The sequence below is a fragment of the Osmerus mordax genome, chromosome 23 (genome assembly GCF_038355195.1).
Source record: "Osmerus mordax isolate fOsmMor3 chromosome 23, fOsmMor3.pri, whole genome shotgun sequence".
Classification (NCBI taxonomy): Eukaryota; Metazoa; Chordata; class Actinopteri; order Osmeriformes; family Osmeridae; genus Osmerus; species Osmerus mordax.
Window position 1 is genome coordinate 158,701 of NC_090072.1, and position 22,354 is coordinate 181,054.

The following is a 22,354-nucleotide window of genomic DNA, read 5'->3' on the forward strand; positions in this document are numbered from 1 at the left end:
TTCAAAACTCGTGTTATAACCATCCCCGCCACTGTCACCCATTGTTTAGCTAGCTGTATTAGCATGGTGCTTTGAAATTAGCAGGAGGTTGATACACCATTCTTTACTAGAGAAACTACAGTTTGACCTGACATAACTCATACAACATTATCTACAACGGTAGAAGTACTAAAGGAATTTTTTTTTTTTTTTTTTTACTTTCTTACCTCAGAATTACATTTTCTGCTGTAGCTTCAGGAGAGATAGTAACACAGACTGAAAAACCTCCATGTGGGATTGTAAAGGAAACCTGAGGAAACTGAAACTGTCACATGACTCCTATCTTATCCCTGATTAATCGAATTGGTAGTGTTACAACTCTCCCCGTGTTACAACTACGTATATCCAATCTACCCTACTAGTTGAGTGTGTAGAGTAGTTGAGGAATATGAGGGGTATGGTGTGAGGGTGTAGTTCGGGTGACCACCGGCGGAGGGAGTCGTTGCTTCAAAACAAAACGGGGGCGGAACTTCCGGATTTAGAAAAGTTGCAAACAGTTCCGAGAAAACAAACATGTAAATAACGGGCTGAGTCGCGCGGGGAGGGGGAGGGAGAAGTGACAGCGCGCACGGACGGACCAACGGAGAGACGGAACGATGTTCACAGTTTGACGGTGGTACAACTAACAGCGGCCCCGGACTGGCGAAACTGCTGAGAGATCCGCCCTGCGCTTGAGACGTGGTACGCCTCGAACAGATACACTGCCGTGGGTGCGCGTCCCATCTCCAAAAAGGACTTTCACAACAACAGCGCACGGGACAATGTAAACGGATGTTTCAGCTGTTTTAAGTTCGATTAGCAAAAACTGTTCGGTTCGGTGAGCAGATGCAGGGATGGTTATTAACGTTAACCCCGTCATAGTTTAACCGTTTAAAAAGTTTTGGCAAATTCTGGGTTGGCGCAGAGACGGCTGCAGCGGGCTCGATCACCGATGACGCGACAGGAGAGCGCATAGAGACTTCGTTGTGTGCTGTGTGTGACGTCACCCAGAGAGAAATTAATTTGAAACTCTGAAAAGTTTGATTAAAGATCTTGTATTAGCTGAGCACGCAGACGCCCGGCTTACTGGAGGGACACGCGCTACTCTGCATGACGCAAAGCTTTAGTCTGCTCTCCATGAACGGTTATTACGCTGTGTGTGCGTGTAAGAGAGAGACAGATAAGGTGAGAGAAACAGCTCATTGAACAAGCTATAGAAATGTATCTTTCCTTTTTGACTGTGTGAGAGAGAGAGAGTGTGTGTGTGAGAACATTACATTTACATTACATTTAGTCATTTAGCAGACGCTCTTATCCAGAGCGACTTACAGTAAGTACAGGGACATTCCCCCGAGGCAAGTGGGGTGAAGTGCCTTGCCCAAGGACACAACGTCAGTTTGCATGACAGGGAATCGAACTGGCAACCTTCGGATTACTAGCCCGATTCCCTCACCGCTCAGCCACCTGATTCCATTAAAGAGAGAAACGTTAGTGCACTAGAGTAGATGGGTATACTAGCAGTCTGGTAGACTAGCAGTCTGGTAGCAGACAGATGTGTGTGAACCTGGGTTGCAGAACCAGTATTACTCACACACAGACTCAACATGCACTCACACACTCACCAGGTTGAGCAATAGTTGTTACTGTACCACTCCCTCTGTACAAGCTGCATCTGCTGAGGAGGAGGGTTAGGGTTAGGAGGGAGGGAGAGAGGGAGGGTTTGAGTTTGGTTGTGTTGGTGTGTGTTAGGGTTTGGTTGTGTTGGTGTGTGAGATTGGTTGTGTTGGTGTGTGTGTGAGTTTGGTTAAGGTTAGTGTGTGTGAGAGAAAGAGAGAAGAGAGAGAGAAGAGAGAGAGAAAAAAAGAGAAGAGAGAGAGAAGAGAGAGAGAGAAAAAGAGAGAAGATGAGTGTGGGGAAGAAGAGGAGTGGTTTCCAGATCACCAGCGTAACGTTAGATTACCCTGGGGAGGCCACGCCCCCTGCCCTACCAGCCAGCCAATCAGCTCCAGTGGACTCCTCCCCGTCCCAGCAGGGCAGCTTCTCCCAGCCAACCACGCCCCTCTCACCCAGAAAATACAACTCCCAGGATGCACCAGCGCAGGGGGCGGGCTCTCCCCACAGCTCCAGGTTCCGAGTGGTGAGATTGGCCCAGGGGCGGGACGAGCCGTATCGCCGGGGGCGATGGACCTGCACAGACTTCCTGGAGAGGGAGGAAGGGGCGGGGCTAAGGCGGGTGATGGACAGCTTGAGACAGGCCCACTCTCTAGAGTCCCTAGAGACAATTGGTCTAGGGGGGGTGGGGGGCGGGGCCTTGCAGACTCATGTGCGCGCTCTTAGGGCGGGGAATCTCGTACACTCTCAGGGAACCTCCCACCTTCTGGCCCAGCCAATGGCAGGCCAGGGGGAGGGGTTAGTGGGAGTGAGGCCCCTCCTCCTCCACAGTGGGCCCCCCTCCCCCACCCACCATGCCCCCCCGCCCAGCCCCCGCCTCCGCTACCTGCCCCCCCCTCTACGCCTGGAGGTGGACGCTGCCGGGAGGGTGAGGCACACACACAATTACACACACACTTACTCACACACACACACACACTTACTCACACACACACACACAGTTACTCACACACACACTTACTCACACACAATTACACACACACTTACTCACACACACACACACTTACTCACACACTTACTCACACACACACACTTACTCACACACATAATTACTCACACACACACACACAATTACTCACACACACACTTACTCACACACACACACACTTACTCACACACACACACAAACACATAGCCTACTGACTGACAGGCGTACATATACACACTCACTTACTGACACGTTGCTCTGTAACCTCAATAACCTGATACCTCAGGAGCATCCATCTCTCTCTATTCATCTCTTCTATTCTCCATCCCTCTCTCTATTCCTCTCTTCTATTCTGCATCCCCCTATCCCTCTCTGCCTCTATCTGTCTCCATCCCTCCTCCCCTCCTCCCTCTATCTCTCCCATATTTCCTGCCTCCCTTTATCCCTCTCTCTCTATTTTCCTCCCTTCTTCTCTCCCTCCAGTCTCTATTGAGGGGGTCTCTTTCCCAGCCCAGCTCTCCTGGAGCCCCACAGTCCAGAGATGGAGTGTTCCAGCCCAGCCTGACTCCCACCCCTACGCCCTCAGCCTTCAGCCTGGCCCAGTCCATCTTCTCCCCAGGGGGGGCCTTCCACTTGGCGGGGGACGACAGGTGAGACTCGGGGGGGGGGGGGGGGTTTCTGGTTTTGTATATGGACTGTGTTTCTGGTTTCTACATGGTGTGTTTCTGATTTGTACATGGAGTGTGTTTCTGGTTTCTACATGGTGTGTTTCTGGTTTCTACATGGAGTGAGTTTCTGGTGTTCTATATGGAGAGTTTCTGGTGTTCTATATGGAATGCGTTTCTGGTTTCTATATGGAATGTGTTTCTGGTGTTCTATATGGAGTGTGTTTCTGGTTTCTACATGGACTGTGTTTCTAGTTTCTATATGGAGTGTGTTTCTGGTTTCTACATGGAGTGTGTTTCTGGTTTCTATATGGAATGTGTTTCTGGTGTTCTATATGGACGGTGTTTCTGGTGTTCTATATGGATTGTTTCTGGTGTTCTATATGGATTGTTTCTGGTGTTCTATATGGAGTGTGTTTCTGGTGTTCTATATGGATTGTTTCTGGTGTTCTATATGGATTGTTTCTGGTGTTCTATATGGAGTGTGTTTCTGGTGTTCTATATGGATTGTTTCTGGTGTTCTATATGGATTGTTTCTGGTGTTCTATATTAGGTTTCTAGCAATTAAGTGGCAAATATCTCAGAGTCAGAGACACTAATCCTAACCTTGGCGGAGGCCCTTTAGAGAGGCTTGCATGTAGTCCGTTATGATGGTTGAACAACCCCAGTTACTCTGCTGTAAAACTGTCCCCCATTGTGACTCATCAATCTCAGTTTCTCTACTGTAAAGCTGTCCTCTATGTTGGTTCAACAGTTACTCAACCCCGATTCACAATAGAGCCAACCAACGTTACTTCACAGGGCAATGAGCACAGTCACAGATATGGCCTAAATACCACAACAATACCACATTCACACACACACTCACACAAACACACTCTCACACACACAAACACACTCTCCATGTTTATAGCAGTAGGGTACTGTGAGGTCACCTGAAAGGCAGAGCAACATGGACACTAATAACTGTGTTAGTGAGTGTGAGTGAGTGTGTGTTTTATTGTGTGTGAGTCTGTGTGTGTGTGTGTGAGTGAGTCTGTGTGTGTGTGTGTGTGTGTGTGTGTATGGGAGGTTTATTTTATTGCTCTGGATAAAGAGCTGGGAGAGAAAAAGAATAGAGCCTCTATTCATGAGAAACGGGGGGAGTAGGAGGGAGGTGTGTGTTAGTGTGTGTGTGTGAGTGAGTGAGAGTGTGTGTGAGTGTGTGTGTGTTCTCAATATCTAAATGTCCAAGCTGAACAGGGAGTTCTTCAGGTGAACTGTCTCAGTTTAACAACACAACTCTATTTCCTCCCTCTTCTCCTCTCTCTGAAAGGTTTGTGTTGTAAATATCCTCTGTGTTTAGGGCTGCAACAAGTATGTGTGTGCATGTGTGTGTGTCTGTGTGTGCATGTGTGTGTGTCTGTGTGTGCATGTGTGTGTGTCTGTGTGTACACACGTGTGCTTGTGTATGTGTGTGTGACTGTGTATGTGTGAGTGCATGTATGTTTATTTGTCTGGTGTGTGTATGTCAGTGAGTGTGTGTGTGCGTGTTTGTGTACATAAATGAGTGTGTGTGGTGTGTGTGAGTGAGTGTGTGTGTGTATCCGGAGGTGATATCTTATCCTCATGTACATTTTTATATGATGCAGCAGCTTGATAGAAGGCATGGCATTCTCACACATTCACACTTTCACGCACACACTCTGTCACAAACACTCTCTCACACACTCACACACTCTGTCACAAACACACTCTCACACACTCACACACTCTGTCACAAACACAGTCTCACACACTCTGTCACAAACACTCTCTCACACACTCACACACTCTGTCACAAACACACTCTCACACACTCACACACTCTGTCACAAACACACTCTCTCTCACACTCACTCCCAGAGAGGGTGTGTCTGTAGGGAACTGATTAGCATATGCTGAGGGAGTGGGCGGGAGAGAATGCTGGAAGCTCTCCCATTGGCCGATACTGTGAGTGGGAGGAGGTTGGAATGAGAATGCCGCAGTGAGCCAATCAGGAGGCAGGACAGTAGGGTGTGTGTGGGGAGAGGTCTGACACATTCATCGTCGTGGTTACTCTGCTGGGTTGTTGTAGAAACTCTCACCTAAACTGGATGTTCAGCAGACGATCATGACTGTCAGATAATCTGGAGACTGGATCAGATTTGGAAAGAACCTGTTCTGGGATTGACTGGCTGGGTCTGGGATAGGACCTGCTCTGGGATTGACTGGCTGGGTCTGGGATAGGACCTGCTCTGGGATTGACTGGCTGGGTCTGGGATAGGACCTGCTCTGGGATTGACTGGCTGGGTCTGGGATAGGACCTGCTCTGGGATTGACTGGCTTGCTGGGTCTGGGGTTTAAACTACTGAACACAGACAGAAAAAGGAAGATACCAGAGCTGACTCTCCATCACAGGAACAGAGACTGTGATTGGCCAGTCTGTTTGTCCATCACAGGAATCGAGACTGTGATTGGTCAGTCATGTTTGGCAGCGTGAAACAAATTATCTCTGTGTTTGAGAATCGCCGCCACCCTCGTCCCATTGACCTCTCTCCATCCCTCCCTCCCTCTCTTCCTCCTTCCTTCCCTTCATCTATCTCTCCATCCCTCCCTCCCTCTCTCCGTCCCTCTTCCCTCCTTTCCCTCCCTCCATCCTTCCCTTCATCCATCTCTCCACCCCTCCCTCCCCCTCTCCCCACCTGTCTCCCTCCTTCCCCCTCTCCAACACTCCCTCCTTCACTTCTTCCCTCCCTACCCCCTCCCTCCATCTCTTCTCCCCTTCCTCTGGCAAAAATCAGACCCCCCCTTACCCCCCCACCCCTCTCCCGCCCCCTCCAGCTACTTGTTAGACAGAAGGGGGGGGGGGGAGAGGCGGAGTTTTGTGGGGTTAGACGTCGTTGTGGGGTTAAAGGTCAGAGAGGGGTAAGAGACTCCTGGCCAAGCACTCGCTCACCAGGGTCAACGAAGATAACCCCACCCCAACCACCCGCCCTACCTCTAACCCCACCTCAACCCCAGAACGTTACCAAAGTTACATCCCTTGCACCTCTCCCTCCGTGTTTGGTGCATATGAAGACCACACCTCTGAAGACCACGCCCCTTAAGACCATGCTCCCACAGGCCACACCCCCTGTGTGTCATTCTCTCCTGTCACTGCTGCTGCTCTGCCATAGGTAACCATGGAGACATGTAACCAGGAACTGTATTTTGTATGTAATGGGAGACATTCATACACACACATATACCCCCAGACACACACACACTCACACACCTAAAGACACACACACACACACACATACACACACAGAGTTGAACTTTTCTCTCTGTTTCAGTGGTTCCAGTAGCAGCATGGTCGCCATCGACAACAAAATTGAGCAAGCCATGGTAGGTACCTGTACCTGCTAGCTGTTACTTTACACTGTGTCAGGTAACAAAGATGTTACTCTACACGGTACCTGCTCGATGAGATGTTACTTTACACTGTGTCTGGTAGATGAGATGTTACTTTACACTGTGTCTGGTAACTGAGATGTCACTTTACACTGTGTCTGGTAACTGAGATGTCACTTTACACTGTACCTGCTAGCTGAGATGTAAATTACCGTATTTTACGGTAAATAAGCCGCATCGTGTACAAGCCGCACCCCCCCAGAATGAGCACTTTATGTTTGTAAATCAGAGTATAAGCCGCACTGGAGTACAAGCCGCACTTTATAAGCAAACAATGTTACCGTTGCGTGGCCCAATGCTGACAAATCATTTGCACGTTCATGCTATGACTGCGGACAGCTTGGATAGCGATCTAACTAGACAACATTCCCAATCAGGGTGAACACTCAAATGATCACATATCAAAACAGAACAAACACAACAATAGAACTCCAAACAATGCTTATTTAACTAAGCTAATGCCCTTAACTTAGTAGCTTTTCAGCTTGCCGCAGGGCATTCTGGGTACCAAGAGCAATGCACGATTATAGGCGATCTTACAGCATTGTGTAACACACTTCGGTTGTGGATAGTATGTCCAGAAATAAATCCAAGTCACTCATTTAGTGGCAGAATCCATTGTTATGTCTACAAAATTATTTAAATATATTATAAGTTTAGCTAGCTTGCAAATCCTGAGGATAGCCTACTGTAGCAGACTTTCTATGTGACAACGGACAAGGGTGTTTTGTCCCTCGGGAGTTGCAGTAGGCTTGATGCTGAAAGCATTACGTGAAATCAGTGAGGGCTGTTCGAATGGCGATGTCAAGAAGAGCAGTGGTAAAATACAAGTTATGAAAAGAGACCGCGTCCGTGTCTTATTGTCCACACTATCATATACAATTTTATCTAAAACGAACTTACAAAGAGCTCGGTTAGACTACCAAAGTTGAATTAGTAATGTTGTTAGCGATGCTAGCGTTATTTTGCTAGCTAGCCTAGCCTATAACATTTCACTGGGTTTGCAGCTGTTTGATTAACTGAAATTACTATGAAATGTTATGTTCTACTAGCCATTTGCCTACTTTAGCAAGTCACTGTTATTCGATTTGTAACTGAGAAAACAGTAAATAAGCCCCCCCCCCCCCCCCCCGTTCAAGTGTTGAGCATAAAATTAGGTGCACGGTCAGTAGAGACCTTGAGAGAAGCCACTTTTTTGTTCTAAAACCGGACTATAAACCGCTTCGAAATATAAGCCGCAAAAGCACAAGAAAACTGTAACATCGGAGTACAAGCCGCGGCTTATTTTCCGTAAAATACGGTACACTGTGTCTGGTACCTGAGATGTTACTTTACACTGTGTCTGGTAGCTGAGATGTTACTTTACACTGTGCCTGGTAGCTGAGATGGTACTTTACACTGTGCCTGGTAACTGAGATGTTACTTTACACTGTGCCTGGTAGCTGAGATATGGTTACTTTACACTGTGTCTGGTAGCTGAGATGTTACTTTACACTGTGCCTGGTAACTGAGATGTTACTTTACACTGTGCCTGGTAACTGAGATGTTACTTTACACTGTGCCTGGTAACTGAGATGTTACTTTACACTGTGCCTGGTAACTGGGATGTTACTTTACACTGTGCCTGGTAGCTGAGATATGGTTACTTTACACTGTGTCTGGTAGCTGAGATGTTACTTTACACTGTGCCTGGTAACTGAGATGTTACTTTACACTGTGCCTGGTAACTGAGATGTTACTTTACACTGTGCCTGGTAACTGAGATGTTACTTTACACTGTGCCTGGTAACTGGGATGTTACTTTACACTGTGCCTGGTAACTGAGATGTTACTTTACACTGTGTCTGCTAGCTGAGATGTTACTTTTCACTGTGCTTACCGCTAACTACTTATATGTTACTTTAGATAAAAACATCTGCTAGATTAATAATATGTAAGAGTGCTCTCTGCTGGTGGTAGAGAAACATAGTGGGAGGGAGAGAAAAAGGAGGAGGAGAGAGAAGGAGAGAGAAGATGGAAAGATGAGGGAGAGAGAAGGAGAGAGAGAAAGAGAGAGGGAAGGAGAGAGGGACGAAGAGATAGGGGGGGTGAGAGGTAAAGGGATAGAGAGGGAAAGTGCAAGGTGAAGAAACATCTGATGATGATGGTGATGGTGTGTTTGTGTGTGTGTGCAGGACCTGGTGATGATGATGATGTGTGTGTGTGCAGGACCTGGTGATGATGTGTGTGCAGGACCTGGTGGTGATGATGTGTGTGTGTGCAGGACCTGGTGGTGATGATGATGTGTGTGTGCAGGACCTGGTGGTGATGATGTGTGTGTGTGTGCAGGACCTGGTGGTGATGATGATGTGTGTGTGTGCAGGACCTGGTGGTGATGTGTGTGCAGGACCTGGTGGTGATGATGTGTGTGTGTGCAGGACCTGGTGGTGATGATGTGTGTGTGTGCAGGACCTGGTGGTGATGATGTGTGTGTGTGCAGGACCTGGTGGTGATGATGTGTGTGTGTGTGCAGGACCTGGTGGTGATGATGATGTGTGTGTGTGCAGGACCTGGTGGTGATGTGTGTGCAGGACCTGGTGGTGATGATGTGTGTGTGTGCAGGACCTGGTGATGATGATGTGTGTGTGTGCAGGACCTGGTGGTGATGATGATGTGTGTGTGTGCAGGACCTGGTGGTGATGATGATGTGTGTGTGTGCAGGACCTGGTGATGATGATGTGTGTGTGTGTGCAGGACCTGGTGGTGATGATGATGTGTGTGTGTGCAGGACCTGGTGATGATGATGTGTGTGTGTGTGCAGGACCTGGTGATGATGATGATGTGTGTGTGTGTGCAGGACCTGGTGATGATGTGTGTGTGTGCAGGACCTGGTGATGATGATGATGTGTGTGTGTGTGTGTGCAGGACCTGGTGATGATGATGATGTGTGTGTGTGCAGGACCTGGTGATGATGATAATGTGTGTGTGTGTGCAGGACCTGGTGATGATGATGATGTGTGTGTGTGCAGGACCTGGTGATGATGTGTGTGTGTGTGCAGAACCTGGTGATGATGATGATGTGTGTGTGTGCAGGACCTGGTGATGATGATGATGTGTGTGTGTGTGCAGGACCTGGTGATGATGATGATGTGTGTGTGTGCAGGACCTGGTGATGATGTGTGTGTGTGTGCAGGACCTGGTGATGATGATGATGTGTGTGTGCAGGACCTGGTGAAGACCCACCTGATGCTGGCAGTGAGGGAGGAAGTGGAGCTGCTGAGAGGACAGATCTCCGAGCTGACCGAGAGGAACGCTCAGCTGGAGAGAGAGAACTACATCCTGAGAGCCCTGAGAGACCGAGACTAACACGCACACATCATACACACACCATACACACACACACACACCATACACACACATACACACACCATACACACACCATACACACAGACACCATACACACACCATACACACACATACCATACATACACACACCATACACACACACATACCATACATACACACATCATACACACATTATACACACACATCATACACACACACATCATACACACACACCATACACACACACCAAACACACACACACCATACATACACCATACACAAGCTACTAACACACCCAGATGACTCTGCATCTCATGGACTGTTTCTATGGTTCTCTGTAGCAATTCTGTAACCATACATGATGATGATGAAGAAGATTGTTACAGTCTAATAAATTATAATATTTACTAAAGCAGATGATGTGTTCACGCTCACTGCACATATTACACACACCTTACACGCACACGCACGCACACACACGCACGCACACAAACGCACCTTACACGCACACACACGCACCTTACACACACACCTTACACGCACACGCACCTTATACACACACCTTACAAGCACACACACACGCACCTTACACACACACCTTACACGCAACACACACACCTTACACGCACATGCACACACACACATGCACCTTACACACACCTTACACGCACATGCACACACACACATGCACCTTACACACACACCTTACATGCACATGCACACACACACATGCACCTTACACACACACCTTACACACACACAGGCAGCTGGTTAGGGCTGGTAAGAGTATGATCTGGGCTGGAATGCTAAAACTAAGAGGATATCCAAAAGGATAATCTCTTTCTTTCTCTCTGTCTCTCTCTCTCTCTGTCTCTCTCTCTCTCTCTGTCTCTCTCTCTCTCGCTCTCTCTCTCCAACCAAGACTTGTTACCACATTAATGTGTCAGAATCGCATTATTGAGGATTTGTTTGAGAGTAAGAACTTACAGAATCGAGCATCAAAATAATTCAACCACGACGCGGTCAAATTATGCACTTAGCATGAAGTAGTTGTTGCGACTAAATGTCCGCCCTTTCGGGAAACTGCGAGAGACAAATCGAGAGTACCTTGGCCGGAAGAGGGATTGTTTTCGTGTGAAACGGAAGTTATAGAGCGCTCGCGCTGTAGACGGGTGGGAATTTCAAACCAGAATCAACAAGAATAATTGGAGTTGCTATTAGTGTGATTTTCAATAGCGTGAAGCACCACAACAGGTACCAACACACCACAAACATTAAGTGTGGCTCACCAACGTTAACCGTGAAAAGCTGTCGACCTCCAGGCGGAGAAACTGACATCACGGAAGCAAGCAGAGAAAGTGACGAGAAAAGCGACACAGGACCCGCATACCGGTAAACTGACGCTGCCGCCACAACGGGTGTGACAACATTGGAGCTGTCAGAGCCGTAGCTATCTGGATTAGTTCGTTGTTACAGTATTAGCACTAACGTCGTTAACGGTTGGCTGATGTGGTAGCTAGGTAACGGTGTCTATCCAGGAACTATCCTCGAAGTCATACCTACTAGTAGTAGCCTAGCCTACCTATAAATATATCAAAATGTATTGTTTCTGCTTAACGTACTTAGAAAGGTGTCTTTCTGCTTGCTTACTAAGTTAGTAACAACTTTTAAATTAATTTCACTTTGTGTGTGTTTTGACAGTCCAGAGTATGAATATTCAGTTGAGCAAAACTAAGTTGCTGTTGCAGATGTCTAATTTAGTTGGAGGTACGATTGCGTGAAAAGGCTGCTCTCTGCACTGCAGCTGAAATGACAAAGCACAGTCGTTTCTATATTCATATTTATCTGTCTAACTTTGTTTATATTATACTCCATCCCTTGCCTCCACCCCTCATCCCCAGCCTCACCCCCCAACTTCCAGCCTCACTACCAGCCTCACCCTCCACCCCCAGCCTCACCTCCAGCCTCACCCCAACCTCCAACCTCACCCTCCACCCCCAGCCTCACCCCAACCTCCAGCTACACCCCCAGCCTCACCCTCCACCCCCAGCCTCACCTCCAGCCTCACCCCAACCTCCAACCTGACCCTCCACCCCCAGCCTCACCCCAACCTCCAGCTACACCCCCAGCCTCACCCCAACCTCCAGCCTCACCCCCAGACTCCAGCTTCCCCCAGCATGAGCACAGCTGCCCCCCAGCCGCCTACTCTGGGCTCCCCTCCTCAGCCAGCCCCTTTCAGCATAGTACCCACCTGCCCAGAGTTAGACCTGTCCTTCCCCCTCATCCCGGCCTCGCCCCCACTTTTCCCGGACCCACCCCCACCCTGCCGAGCCCCGCCCCCATCCAGCCTGGTTACAGGAGCAGCCTGCCAGCAGGTAAGTGTGTGTGGTCTGTATGTGTGGGTCTGTGTGTGTGCGTATAGTTAGGTTTAACTTGTCTCTGACTTTGAAGGTACGCTGTAGGAGGGAGATCACGGTGATCGCAGAGCCTAGCAACAACCCTCCACCCCAACATTCCACCAGCCACCTTGAGGGCAAGCATCACCATGGTAACCCTCTCCCTGGGGTCCAGACAGCAGGTCTGCAGTTGGTCAACCTTGCTTCCTCCTCGCCTCTCATAAGCCGGCCTCTAAACCGACGTATGACACCTGCACTACCAGGAGCCAAGGAGAAGGGTCGTTATGAGGAAATGGGCGTGGTCCTGTCGGAAGGGGCGGAGTTGAACTCCACTCTGGCTCTGAGGGCAGAGCTACAGGAGCTGGCGGGGGCACAGTTCAACTCCCAGAAGGCGGTGCAGCAACAGCTTAAGTCCTCCAGAACAAGAGACAACATCAGCAGCAGAGCTACCGAGGGTATATATACACACATATACACACTATATACACGATACACACATATACACTATACACACACATATACACACCATACACTATACACACATATACACACTACACACTATCAACCCTCTACGGACACAATGAAGCTTGAGTCGCCATTGGCTAGTACATTTTTTCTTTTACTCGCCAGACTTTTTACATGAAATGCATGAACAATGCAACCGAAAAAAAGTACATTATCTGTCGGAATTATTCTTTATGTTGCATATGGATTTCGTCTACCATTTTTTTGCAAAGGGTTGTCTTGCCACTTGACTTCAGCCACCTCTTCACAGCTGATGATGGATCATACTGCTGAAGCTTTATGCCTTCTGTTTAAATGATCAGGTCTGAAAGGTGTGAGGATGTGAGACTGCTGCGGACATCTGATTTTATTCTCTTTTGGGCACTGAAGGCTCTTTCGCAGTTGGCAGAGCTGATTAGCAGAGCAAGAATAATCTGAACATGGAACAGTAATCTTAAATTGTCTTGATAACAAAAAAATATTAATTTAATTATTAATCGTTTTCTGCTCAGCCTGGAATTGTAGCTTTTTGCATCCATCTCTGTGTGTGATGAGTGCTGTAAAAACCAAGTTGATCTTTTTGTGAGAGAAAGCGACAGAGGCAGTGTAGCGTTTTACCTTCCCTAGCGACAAAAATCTTATCTAGCAACAAGCAACAAATCTAGCGACTTTCCGTTACTTTGGCAATCTCTGTTTTCATTGTTGAGCAGCAGCAAAATAACTAATTGTACGTCTGTTATCATAGCAGCCAATCATGTCGCATTGTAGAGGGTTGATTATACACACATATTCACACTACACTATACACACATATACACACCATACACACATGTACACACTATACACACCATACACACATGTACACACTACACACCATACACACATACACACACACACCATACACACTATACATACAAACTATACACTATAGACACATACACAAACGATACACACCTATACACACTATTCACACATATACACTATATACACCATACACACATATACATACACGCTATACACACATATATACACACTATACACACACTATACACCCTATACACACATATACACACTATACACACACTATACACCCTATACACACACATATACACACTATACACACATATACACCCTATACACACTATATACACACTATACACACACTATACACCCTACACTATACACACACTATACACCCTATACACTATACAGGGCCAGAGATGGCATCAGCAGCAGAGCTACCGAGGATATACACACACATATATATATACACACAATATATACTATACACACTTTACACCATACAGGACTATAAAATACATTTAAAACTTACAACTGTTGGAATTAAGAACTTCAAACTTGCAAATGACAAAAAGTGTGTGTGTGAATGTGTATGGTATGTGTGTGTGTATAGCGGTGAATGTCCCGCCCTCCCAGCAGCTCTACAGGGCATTGGTCAGCATCAGCGTGGAGGAGGAGCTACTGATCAGCAACGCACTTCATGATAGGCTCCAGCTGGTCCTCCCTACACGTGTGATTGGCTGCAAGGTAAAGCAACAGAACAAAACAGAAATCTCACTTTTAAGATTCTCCTCAAAAGACCTTGAATTAGTGTATATAACTTGTGTGTTTATGTTGTGTGTGTGTGTGTGTGTGTGTGTGTGTGTGTGTGTGTGTGTGTGTGTGGGAGCAGAAGGAGTTGGGGCCAGAGTTGAGGGTGTTCGTGAGGGCGGAGCAGAGGAGAGAGAAGCCACTCCTACCAGGATTGGACCAGGCTACGCCATGCCCACAACCAACCACATGCCCCGCCCACTCAACCTTTGACCTCTACCATAGACATGCCTGCTGGGGGGTAGGGCTCTGAGACTGGGGGAGGGGGATGTACCGCTGTGTGATTGGATGTCAATACAGTAACCTTTTTTTTTTTTACAACTGTACATATCCCTGATCCCATACTCCCACACACCCCTAAAATGTTTGACTTATTTTCTGAATAAAGAACCTGAAATATGGACTGTCTGTTTTTGTCAAAATGGGAGTGGGGAAGAGGCTGTTGTAGGGACGAGGAGGAAGGGGAGAGGTGAAGGGTGGAGCGAGGGATGGACGGATGGGAGGGAGGAGCGAGGGATGGGGGGATGGGAGGGGGAAGGATGGAAAAAGGGATGATTGTGTATTTGGGAGCAAGCATGGACAGGGTAAGGTACTGTCTCTGTGTGTATTTGTGTGTCTACATGTGTGTGTGTGTCTGCATGTGTGTATGTCTCTGTGTAAGTTTGTGTGTCTGCATGTGTGTGTTAGTGTGCGTTTGTGTGTGTGTGTGTGTATCTGTGTGTCTTGCAGGAGGTATTGAATGAAAGTGGAAACTAGATTGAGATGTTATTGTTGCACTGTCGTTGAGATATTATTGTTCTCTGTGCCTGGTTGCTGAGATGTGGTTATTTTGTGTGTCTGGTAAACACACTGTTCCTTGACCACCAAATACTGGTAGAACTGCACTTCTGATTTGTGATTCTCTATAGGCTCTATTTGCATGTTCTGGATAAAAGCATCTGCTATATAAATAAACGTGTAAAATAAAATGTTATGTAAGTTAATTTATAAAAATTCTAATTGAGACATAAATGTATGTTTAATAAGGCACATTAAGTTTGTGTGTGTGTGTGTGTGTGTGTGTGTGTGTGTGTGTGATCCAGCTTAATTGAGAATCCATCAGCCTACGTCAGCAGACATGGTGTTACCTGGGTGATATAGGATACCTCTCGCACACACACATCACACATACACCTTAAACACACTTATCCTTACGCACACTCACATTTTACATACACACCTCACACACATCACACACCACACAGACTCATCCTTACACACACATCACACACACCACACACTCATCCTTACACAACACACACACACCCTAACCCCCCAGGTGTTGCCATGGAGTGGGCGAACCCTCAGGACACTTCCAACCAATCAGAGTGGAGCTGGGAGGACCAATGGGAGCCGCCTGTGTTCGGAGGGGCAGAGCTGGCGTGTGTGACGGGGGTGTGTGTACTGCTGCTGGCCACGGGTATCATGGGAAATATGCTAACGATCCTGGTGGTGTGGCTCCGCCCCCAGCTGAGGAGCTCCACCTACCTGTACCTGAGCAGCATGGCTGTGTCTGACCTCCTGATCCTGTTTCTGATGCCCCTGGACCTGTATAAGGTACACTATACACACCTTACACACAATACACTCATACACCTCATACACACCACTAATCCTGTTTCTGGACCTGTACTGATGTGCATCTGTGTGTGTGTGTGTGTCTTTGTGTGAGTGTGTGTGTGCAGCTGTGGCACCCCAGGCCGTGGCGTCTTGGTGACTTGGTGTGTAAGGTGAGCATGTTCGCCAGTGAGAGCTGCACCTTCTCGTCGCTGCTGCACATCACGGCTCTGTCTCTGGAGCGCTACCTGGCCGTGTGCCGGCCGCTGGCCGCCAAGACGCTGCTCACTCGTCGACGCACGCGGGCCCTGATTGGCTGCCTGTGGGGAGCGGCTCTGCTCAGCGCGGCGCCTGTTCTGCTCATGGTGGGGGTGGAGGAGCTGGGGGCGGGGGAGCTGGGGGTGGAGGAGGGCAGGGGAGGGAGCGAGTGTCGCTGCACAGACTATGCTGTCTCCTCTGGTCTCCTGGCAACCATGATGTGGCTCTCCAACCTGTACTTCCTCGTGCCGCTTGGCATTCTGGGCCTCGTCTACAGTCTGATTGGACGGAAGCTGTGGCTCCGCCCACTACGTAACAGCAGGGACCGTGCCCAGCGCAACACCGTCAAGATGCTCGGTAACACCCCTAACCCTAACTCTAACCATACACTCTAATCCTAACATTTACATTACATTTTACATTTTGTCATTTAACAGACGCTCTTATCCAAACCATACACACTACACACTACCATACACCCCAACCCAGAACAGTCAGGATAACAGGTGGTCTAGTCCAGAAATAGTCAGGTGGTAAGCGAGGGGTGCTGAGGGCATTAAAATTGAAGTGGAAACTTTAGCAGTCGAATTTGGGGATCCCCAACCTCCTGTGTGTGTGTTAGGGTTAGCTCGAGGGTAACCCTAACCCAACCTCCTGTGTGTGTGTTAGGGTTAGCTCGAGGGTAACCCTAACCCAACCTCCTGTGTGTGTGTTAGGGTTAGCTCGAGGGTAACCCTAACCCAACCTCCTGTGTGTGTGTTAGGGTTAGCTCGAGGGTAACCCTAACCCAACCTCCTGTGTGTGTGTTAGGGTTAGCTCGAGCGTAACCCTAACCCAACCTCCTGTGTGTGTTAGGGTTAGCTCGAGGGTAACCCTAACCCAACCTCCTGTGTGTGTGTGTGACCTGTGTGTGTGTGTGTGTGCAGGTATGATCGTGCTGGTGTTTGTTCTCTGCTGGCTGCCTTTCCACGTGGGACGCACTCTCTTCTCTCTCTCTCTGGGCTCCACTCCAGGAGTCTACCACACACACAACCACACACACACCCACACAGACAGCCACACACACACAGAGCTCCTGCTGGAGGAGGAGAGCGAGCCGGAGGCGGAGTTCCAGGCTGATGTTCTGTACTACGTGTCTCAGTACTTCAACCTGGTGTCATTCGTCCTGTTCTACCTCAGTGCTGCGGTGAACCCCCTGCTCTACAACACCATGTCTGCCCGCTACCGCCAGGCCCTGCGCAGCCTGCTGCACACACACTCATGCACACACACACACTCACACACACACCGCAGGCGGATACCCCCACTCACCCCTCAAAACTCCACCACAACTCTATAACAACCGCACGCACACACACACACGCATACACGTACACATGCACACACACACACTTACCAACATAACGAGGAGGGCAGGCAGGGATTGCATCTTTGCTGGAACAGATGAACAGATAATCGCAGTAAGAAGGTTGTGGGTTTGATTCCCAGGCCCCCTGTCTCCCTGTCACCCTGTCTCCCTGTCACCCTGTCACCCTGTCATTTTGGTTAGTTTATGATATTGTATATTCTATGATATTGATAGTGTATGATACTAAATAATTGTATAATATGTATTTAAATTAATATTCTGCCATTAATATTGTATATGATATTGATGTTGTATATTATATGGCATTGATAGTGTATATTAAATTGACATTGTATATCACATGGTCTTACATTTACATTTAGCAGACGCTCTTATCCAGAGAGACTTACAGTAAGGACAGGGACATTCCCCTCTTATCCAGAGAGACTTACAGTAAGGACAGGGACATTATCCAGAGAGACTTACAGTAAGGACAAGTAGGGGGAAGTGCCTTGTCCCGGGACACAACTTTATTTTTAGCACGGCCGGAATCAAACCAGAAACCTTCTGATTGGTAGCCCGATTCCCTAACCGCTCAGCCATCTGACATCTTGATGGGGTATATTTTATTGATGTTGTATATCGCATGGTATTGATGGTGAATATGATATTATGTTGTTCCCTGAGGGCAGAGCTTGCTGACACAGTCAAGTTCTCCAGTCATGCTTCATAAACTAATAACAACAAACTCCTGTGTGTGTGTTTGTGTGTGTGAGAGAGCGAGAGAGAGAGAGAGAGAGAGAGTGTGTGTGTGTGTGTGTGTTAGAGAGAGAGAGAGAGGGAGAGAGAGGGTGTGTGTGTGTTAGAGAGAGAGAGGGAGAGAGAGGGTGTGTGTGTGTGTGTTAGAGAGAGGAATAGGGTGTGAGAAAGACATATATACTGGCACAGGCAGGTATTGAGTTGGGAGACAGATTGTGTTATTGATGATGGAAGAGGGGTGGGGGGCAGGCCAGCCGGAGATGGGGGAGAGCGGGGGATAGAATAACATAATTAGCCCTCTACTTTAATGCACAGGCAACACTTTCTCTCACAAAACTAGGGCTGCCCCGAAAATACTCCCTATTCTGTCGCACCGACTGTTTTTATTTCAATGAAAAGGATTACAGAATACTGAAACAATGTATCATTACGTCACCATGCATGCTAAGATATTACAGACGGCATTCTAATGAGCGAGTGGTTTTGTAAACAGCATTGAAACGAATGAGAATGTAGTTTAGCAGCGGAGATATCTAGTGTGCGTTCACGCGAACGGGGGTCGAATTCTCTCTTCACTCTCCGGTCCCGTACTCCACCGGCTCTCTCTTCATCCACCCTTACACCACCGGCTCTCTATCCATCCTCCAGTACTTAGTTGTCATTAGATTTGTCCCTTCCAGTGCTCCGTACTCTAATGCGCTCGCAAGACAGGAAGTGGTCAGTGAGCGTGAAGCTATCTAGAGTATAGCTACTTAGAGTTAGCTAAGTAGCACTAACGGAGTTTAGAAATACGTTATTTACCGCACGTATACACCAATTTATCAAATAAATTATCGTCACGATTTGCTCAACTTTTAACCATTGATCAGTGTCCGTTTCTGATTGACGTGGGGGTCTAAGATGAACCAGTTTGAACAGTAAGTCTTAGAATGAGCTTGTCCCCTTGTTTCTAGTGCTAAGCAGAAGAAAATTGTGTCGCTAGCTAGTTACTGTTAATGCTGTATGTTGCCATTGTAGTGGCTACGGGTTTCTTTCTTATTATTGAGTTTGCTTGTCCCACAGCAAATGCGCGCCGCTGTTAGATGTAATGGACAGTCATCATGGGCCGTCACTAGTTTTACACACAAGCAAGCTATCTCTAACCGGTTCTATATGAAGACATTTGTTTTGGTCTCAGTGATGGTGGTCATTAGAGCAGGCTCACTTGTTTCCTGGCAAGCTCGTTAGCGAGATGTTGGCTAGCGGTAGTAGCCGCTGTCTGTACCAACGGCCCCTATGCGGACTGTATATTCACTGGAACACGGACACAGATAGTGAACATTATTCTAACACCTGAACGGGAATGTGTCTCGCACAGCCTGAAAGACGAGGAGAACGTAGAGCACGAGGAGCAGAACTGCGACACGGACGGTTCCGTTGTAAACAACAACCGACGCAAGGTGAGTGTTTCACCAGATCCTCGACACTACACCTCTTAAAGGTACATGTGACATCATTATCTCTATAAACTACCAACCCTTCAAAACTGTCTCCTGTGTGTGTGTGTAGCTGGTGAGTTCGGCTGCAGGTGAACATCCTCTCCAGTATAACTACACCTTCTGGTATTCTCGTCGGACGCCCAGCCGTCCTGCCAACACCAACTATGAGCAGAACATTCGTCAGATAGGAACCGTGGCCTCGGTCAGTACACACCTACACACTCTCAAAACGATATACATACACACACACCACACACACTTCATACATACAGTACCAGTCAGTTTATTTTGCATCCTGCACACACTATACATACACCATACAAACCACCCCCCCACCCCCAGTATTTGAGCTGTGGTGGGCTGTGCAGGTGGAGCAGTTCTGGAAATTCTACAGCCATCTGGTTCGTCCAGGAGACTTGACAGGCCACAGTGACTTCCACCTGTTCAAGGAGGGGATCAAACCCATGTGGGAGGTAGGTAGGGGTGTGTGTGTGTGTGTCGGTGTTTGTGTGGGTGTGTGTGTGCGTACACATCTCATGTAATGGATATGTGTGTGTGTATACACATTACTCATGTAATGGGTGTGTGTGTGGGCAGGACGAGGCTAATAAGAGTGGGGGTAAGTGGATCATCCGTCTGCGTAAAGGCCTGGCCTCTCGCTTCTGGGAGAACATCATCCTGGCCATGCTGGGGGAGCAGTTCATGGTGGGGGAGGAGGTCTGTGGTGCTGTGGTGTCTATACGTTTCCAGGTACGCACACACACACTAGCCGCACACACACACTAGCCACACACACGCTACCCAGGTACACACACACACTAGCCAGGTACACACACACACACTACCAAGGTACACACACACACACTACCCAGGTACGCACACACACACTAGCCAGGTACACACACACGCTACCCAGGTACGCACACACTACCCAGGTATACACACACGCTACCCAGGTACGCACACACTACCCAGGTACACACACACGCTACCCAGGTACACACACACATGCTACCCAGGTACACACACTACCCAGATACACACACAGTGCCCAGGTATACACACATACACATGGATCAGTTGTAGTGTATGTGTGTGCAGGAGGACATCCTGTCTATCTGGAACAAGACGGCCAGCGACCAGGTGACCACATCCAGGATCAGAGACACGCTGCGCAGAGTCCTCAACCTGCCGCCCAACACCATCATGGAGTACAAGACCCACAACGACAGCCTGAAGTACTCACACACACTCACACATATATGTACACTCCTAACCCTGAAGTACTCACACACACACACATATATGTACACTCCTAACCCTTAAGTACTCACACACTCACACACACATATATGTACACTCCTAACCCTGAAGTACTCACACACACACACACACACATATATATGTACACTCCTAACCCTGAAGTGCTCACACACTCACACACACACTCACACATATATGTACACTCCTAACCCTGAAGTACTCACACACACACACTCACACATATATGTACACTCCTAACCCTGACTCCTGGTCCTGTATGACTGAGGGTTTGTCTCCACAGGGATAATTCCAGCTTCCGCAACACTAAGATTACACTGTGAGGAGGAAGAGAAGGAGGAAGAGAAGGAGGAAGAGAAGGAAGAAGAGAAGGAGGAAGAGGAGATGAACAGAGAGATGAAGACCCAACTGTCCTGCAGGATCATCACCCCAAGTGAAACAAACATTCCTCCCTCTGTCTTCCCTCTATCCATCCATCCCTAAACCCCTCTCTCTCTCCTCCCTCTCTCCCTCCTTCCCCTCTCTCCTCCCTCCCTCCTCTTTCTCTCCCCCCCCCCTGCTTCCTCCTCTCTCTCCCATTCTCCCTCCTCTCTCCTCCCTACCTTGCTCGCTCGGTCACAGTCCCCCCCTTTCTGACCCTCTAGTTTGGACATGTCATTGCTATGGGTACCGGTGGTTTCTATGGAGATCCTTTTTCACACAGAGAATGTTTTGTTACCACGGAGATGCCTCTCCTACTCCACAACAGAATGTGGGACCAACAATAGTGTGTGTGTGTGTGTGTGTGTGTGTGTGTGTGATCATTGTTGCCATGTCAACACAGAAGTAAAATGTTACTTTGGTAAATGTGGTTGTGTCTTTACTCTTTGCAACAACACACACATATCATGGTGAACCTTCACCCTTTCATCAGAATCAGAACTTCATGAGACCGTAGTGAACCCTGACCTTTTATGTGAAACACATAAAATGTTTTATTCCCAAAAAAGAATTATATACCACTAGATGGGTCTTCTTCAATTATGAATCTCAGTCGATATATTTGGGTAGCAGCATCTCTGGAT

The 22,354-nt window shown here is 47.9% G+C and overlaps 4 protein-coding genes across 4 annotated transcripts; all 4 read left to right on the forward strand.

The window, feature by feature from the left end:
- Positions 1-600: 600 nt before the first annotated feature.
- Positions 601-10,467, forward strand: zgc:153012 (uncharacterized protein LOC777626 homolog). The gene is made up of 5 exons (XM_067261910.1): positions 601-1,276; positions 1,479-2,557; positions 3,101-3,267; positions 6,618-6,669; positions 9,940-10,467. Exons 2-5 carry the CDS (start codon positions 1,922-1,924, stop codon positions 10,078-10,080), a joined length of 996 nt encoding a protein of 331 aa, XP_067118011.1. The 5' UTR covers positions 601-1,276; positions 1,479-1,921; the 3' UTR covers positions 10,081-10,467.
- A 1,723-nt stretch (positions 10,468-12,190) lies between these two features.
- ppp1r35 (protein phosphatase 1, regulatory subunit 35) lies at positions 12,191-14,955 on the forward strand. The gene is made up of 4 exons (XM_067261806.1): positions 12,191-12,434; positions 12,511-12,910; positions 14,374-14,507; positions 14,653-14,955. Exons 1-4 carry the CDS (start codon positions 12,237-12,239, stop codon positions 14,821-14,823), a joined length of 903 nt encoding a protein of 300 aa, XP_067117907.1. The 5' UTR covers positions 12,191-12,236; the 3' UTR covers positions 14,824-14,955.
- Positions 14,956-15,896: 941 nt separating this feature from the next.
- Positions 15,897-18,474, forward strand: LOC136967944 (growth hormone secretagogue receptor type 1-like). The gene is made up of 5 exons (XM_067261944.1): positions 15,897-16,166; positions 16,295-16,781; positions 17,351-17,439; positions 17,539-17,672; positions 18,465-18,474. Exons 1-5 carry the CDS (start codon positions 15,897-15,899, stop codon positions 18,472-18,474), a joined length of 990 nt encoding a protein of 329 aa, XP_067118045.1.
- A 792-nt stretch (positions 18,475-19,266) lies between these two features.
- On the forward strand, positions 19,267-22,126 carry eif4e2rs1 (eukaryotic translation initiation factor 4E family member 2 related sequence 1). The gene is made up of 7 exons (XM_067261421.1): positions 19,267-19,448; positions 19,889-19,970; positions 20,080-20,211; positions 20,378-20,482; positions 20,607-20,759; positions 21,111-21,247; positions 21,574-22,126. The coding sequence occupies exons 1-7, from the start codon at positions 19,432-19,434 to the stop codon at positions 21,611-21,613; spliced, it is 666 nt and encodes a 221-aa protein (XP_067117522.1). The 5' UTR covers positions 19,267-19,431; the 3' UTR covers positions 21,614-22,126.
- The last annotated feature ends 228 nt before the right edge of the window (positions 22,127-22,354 follow it).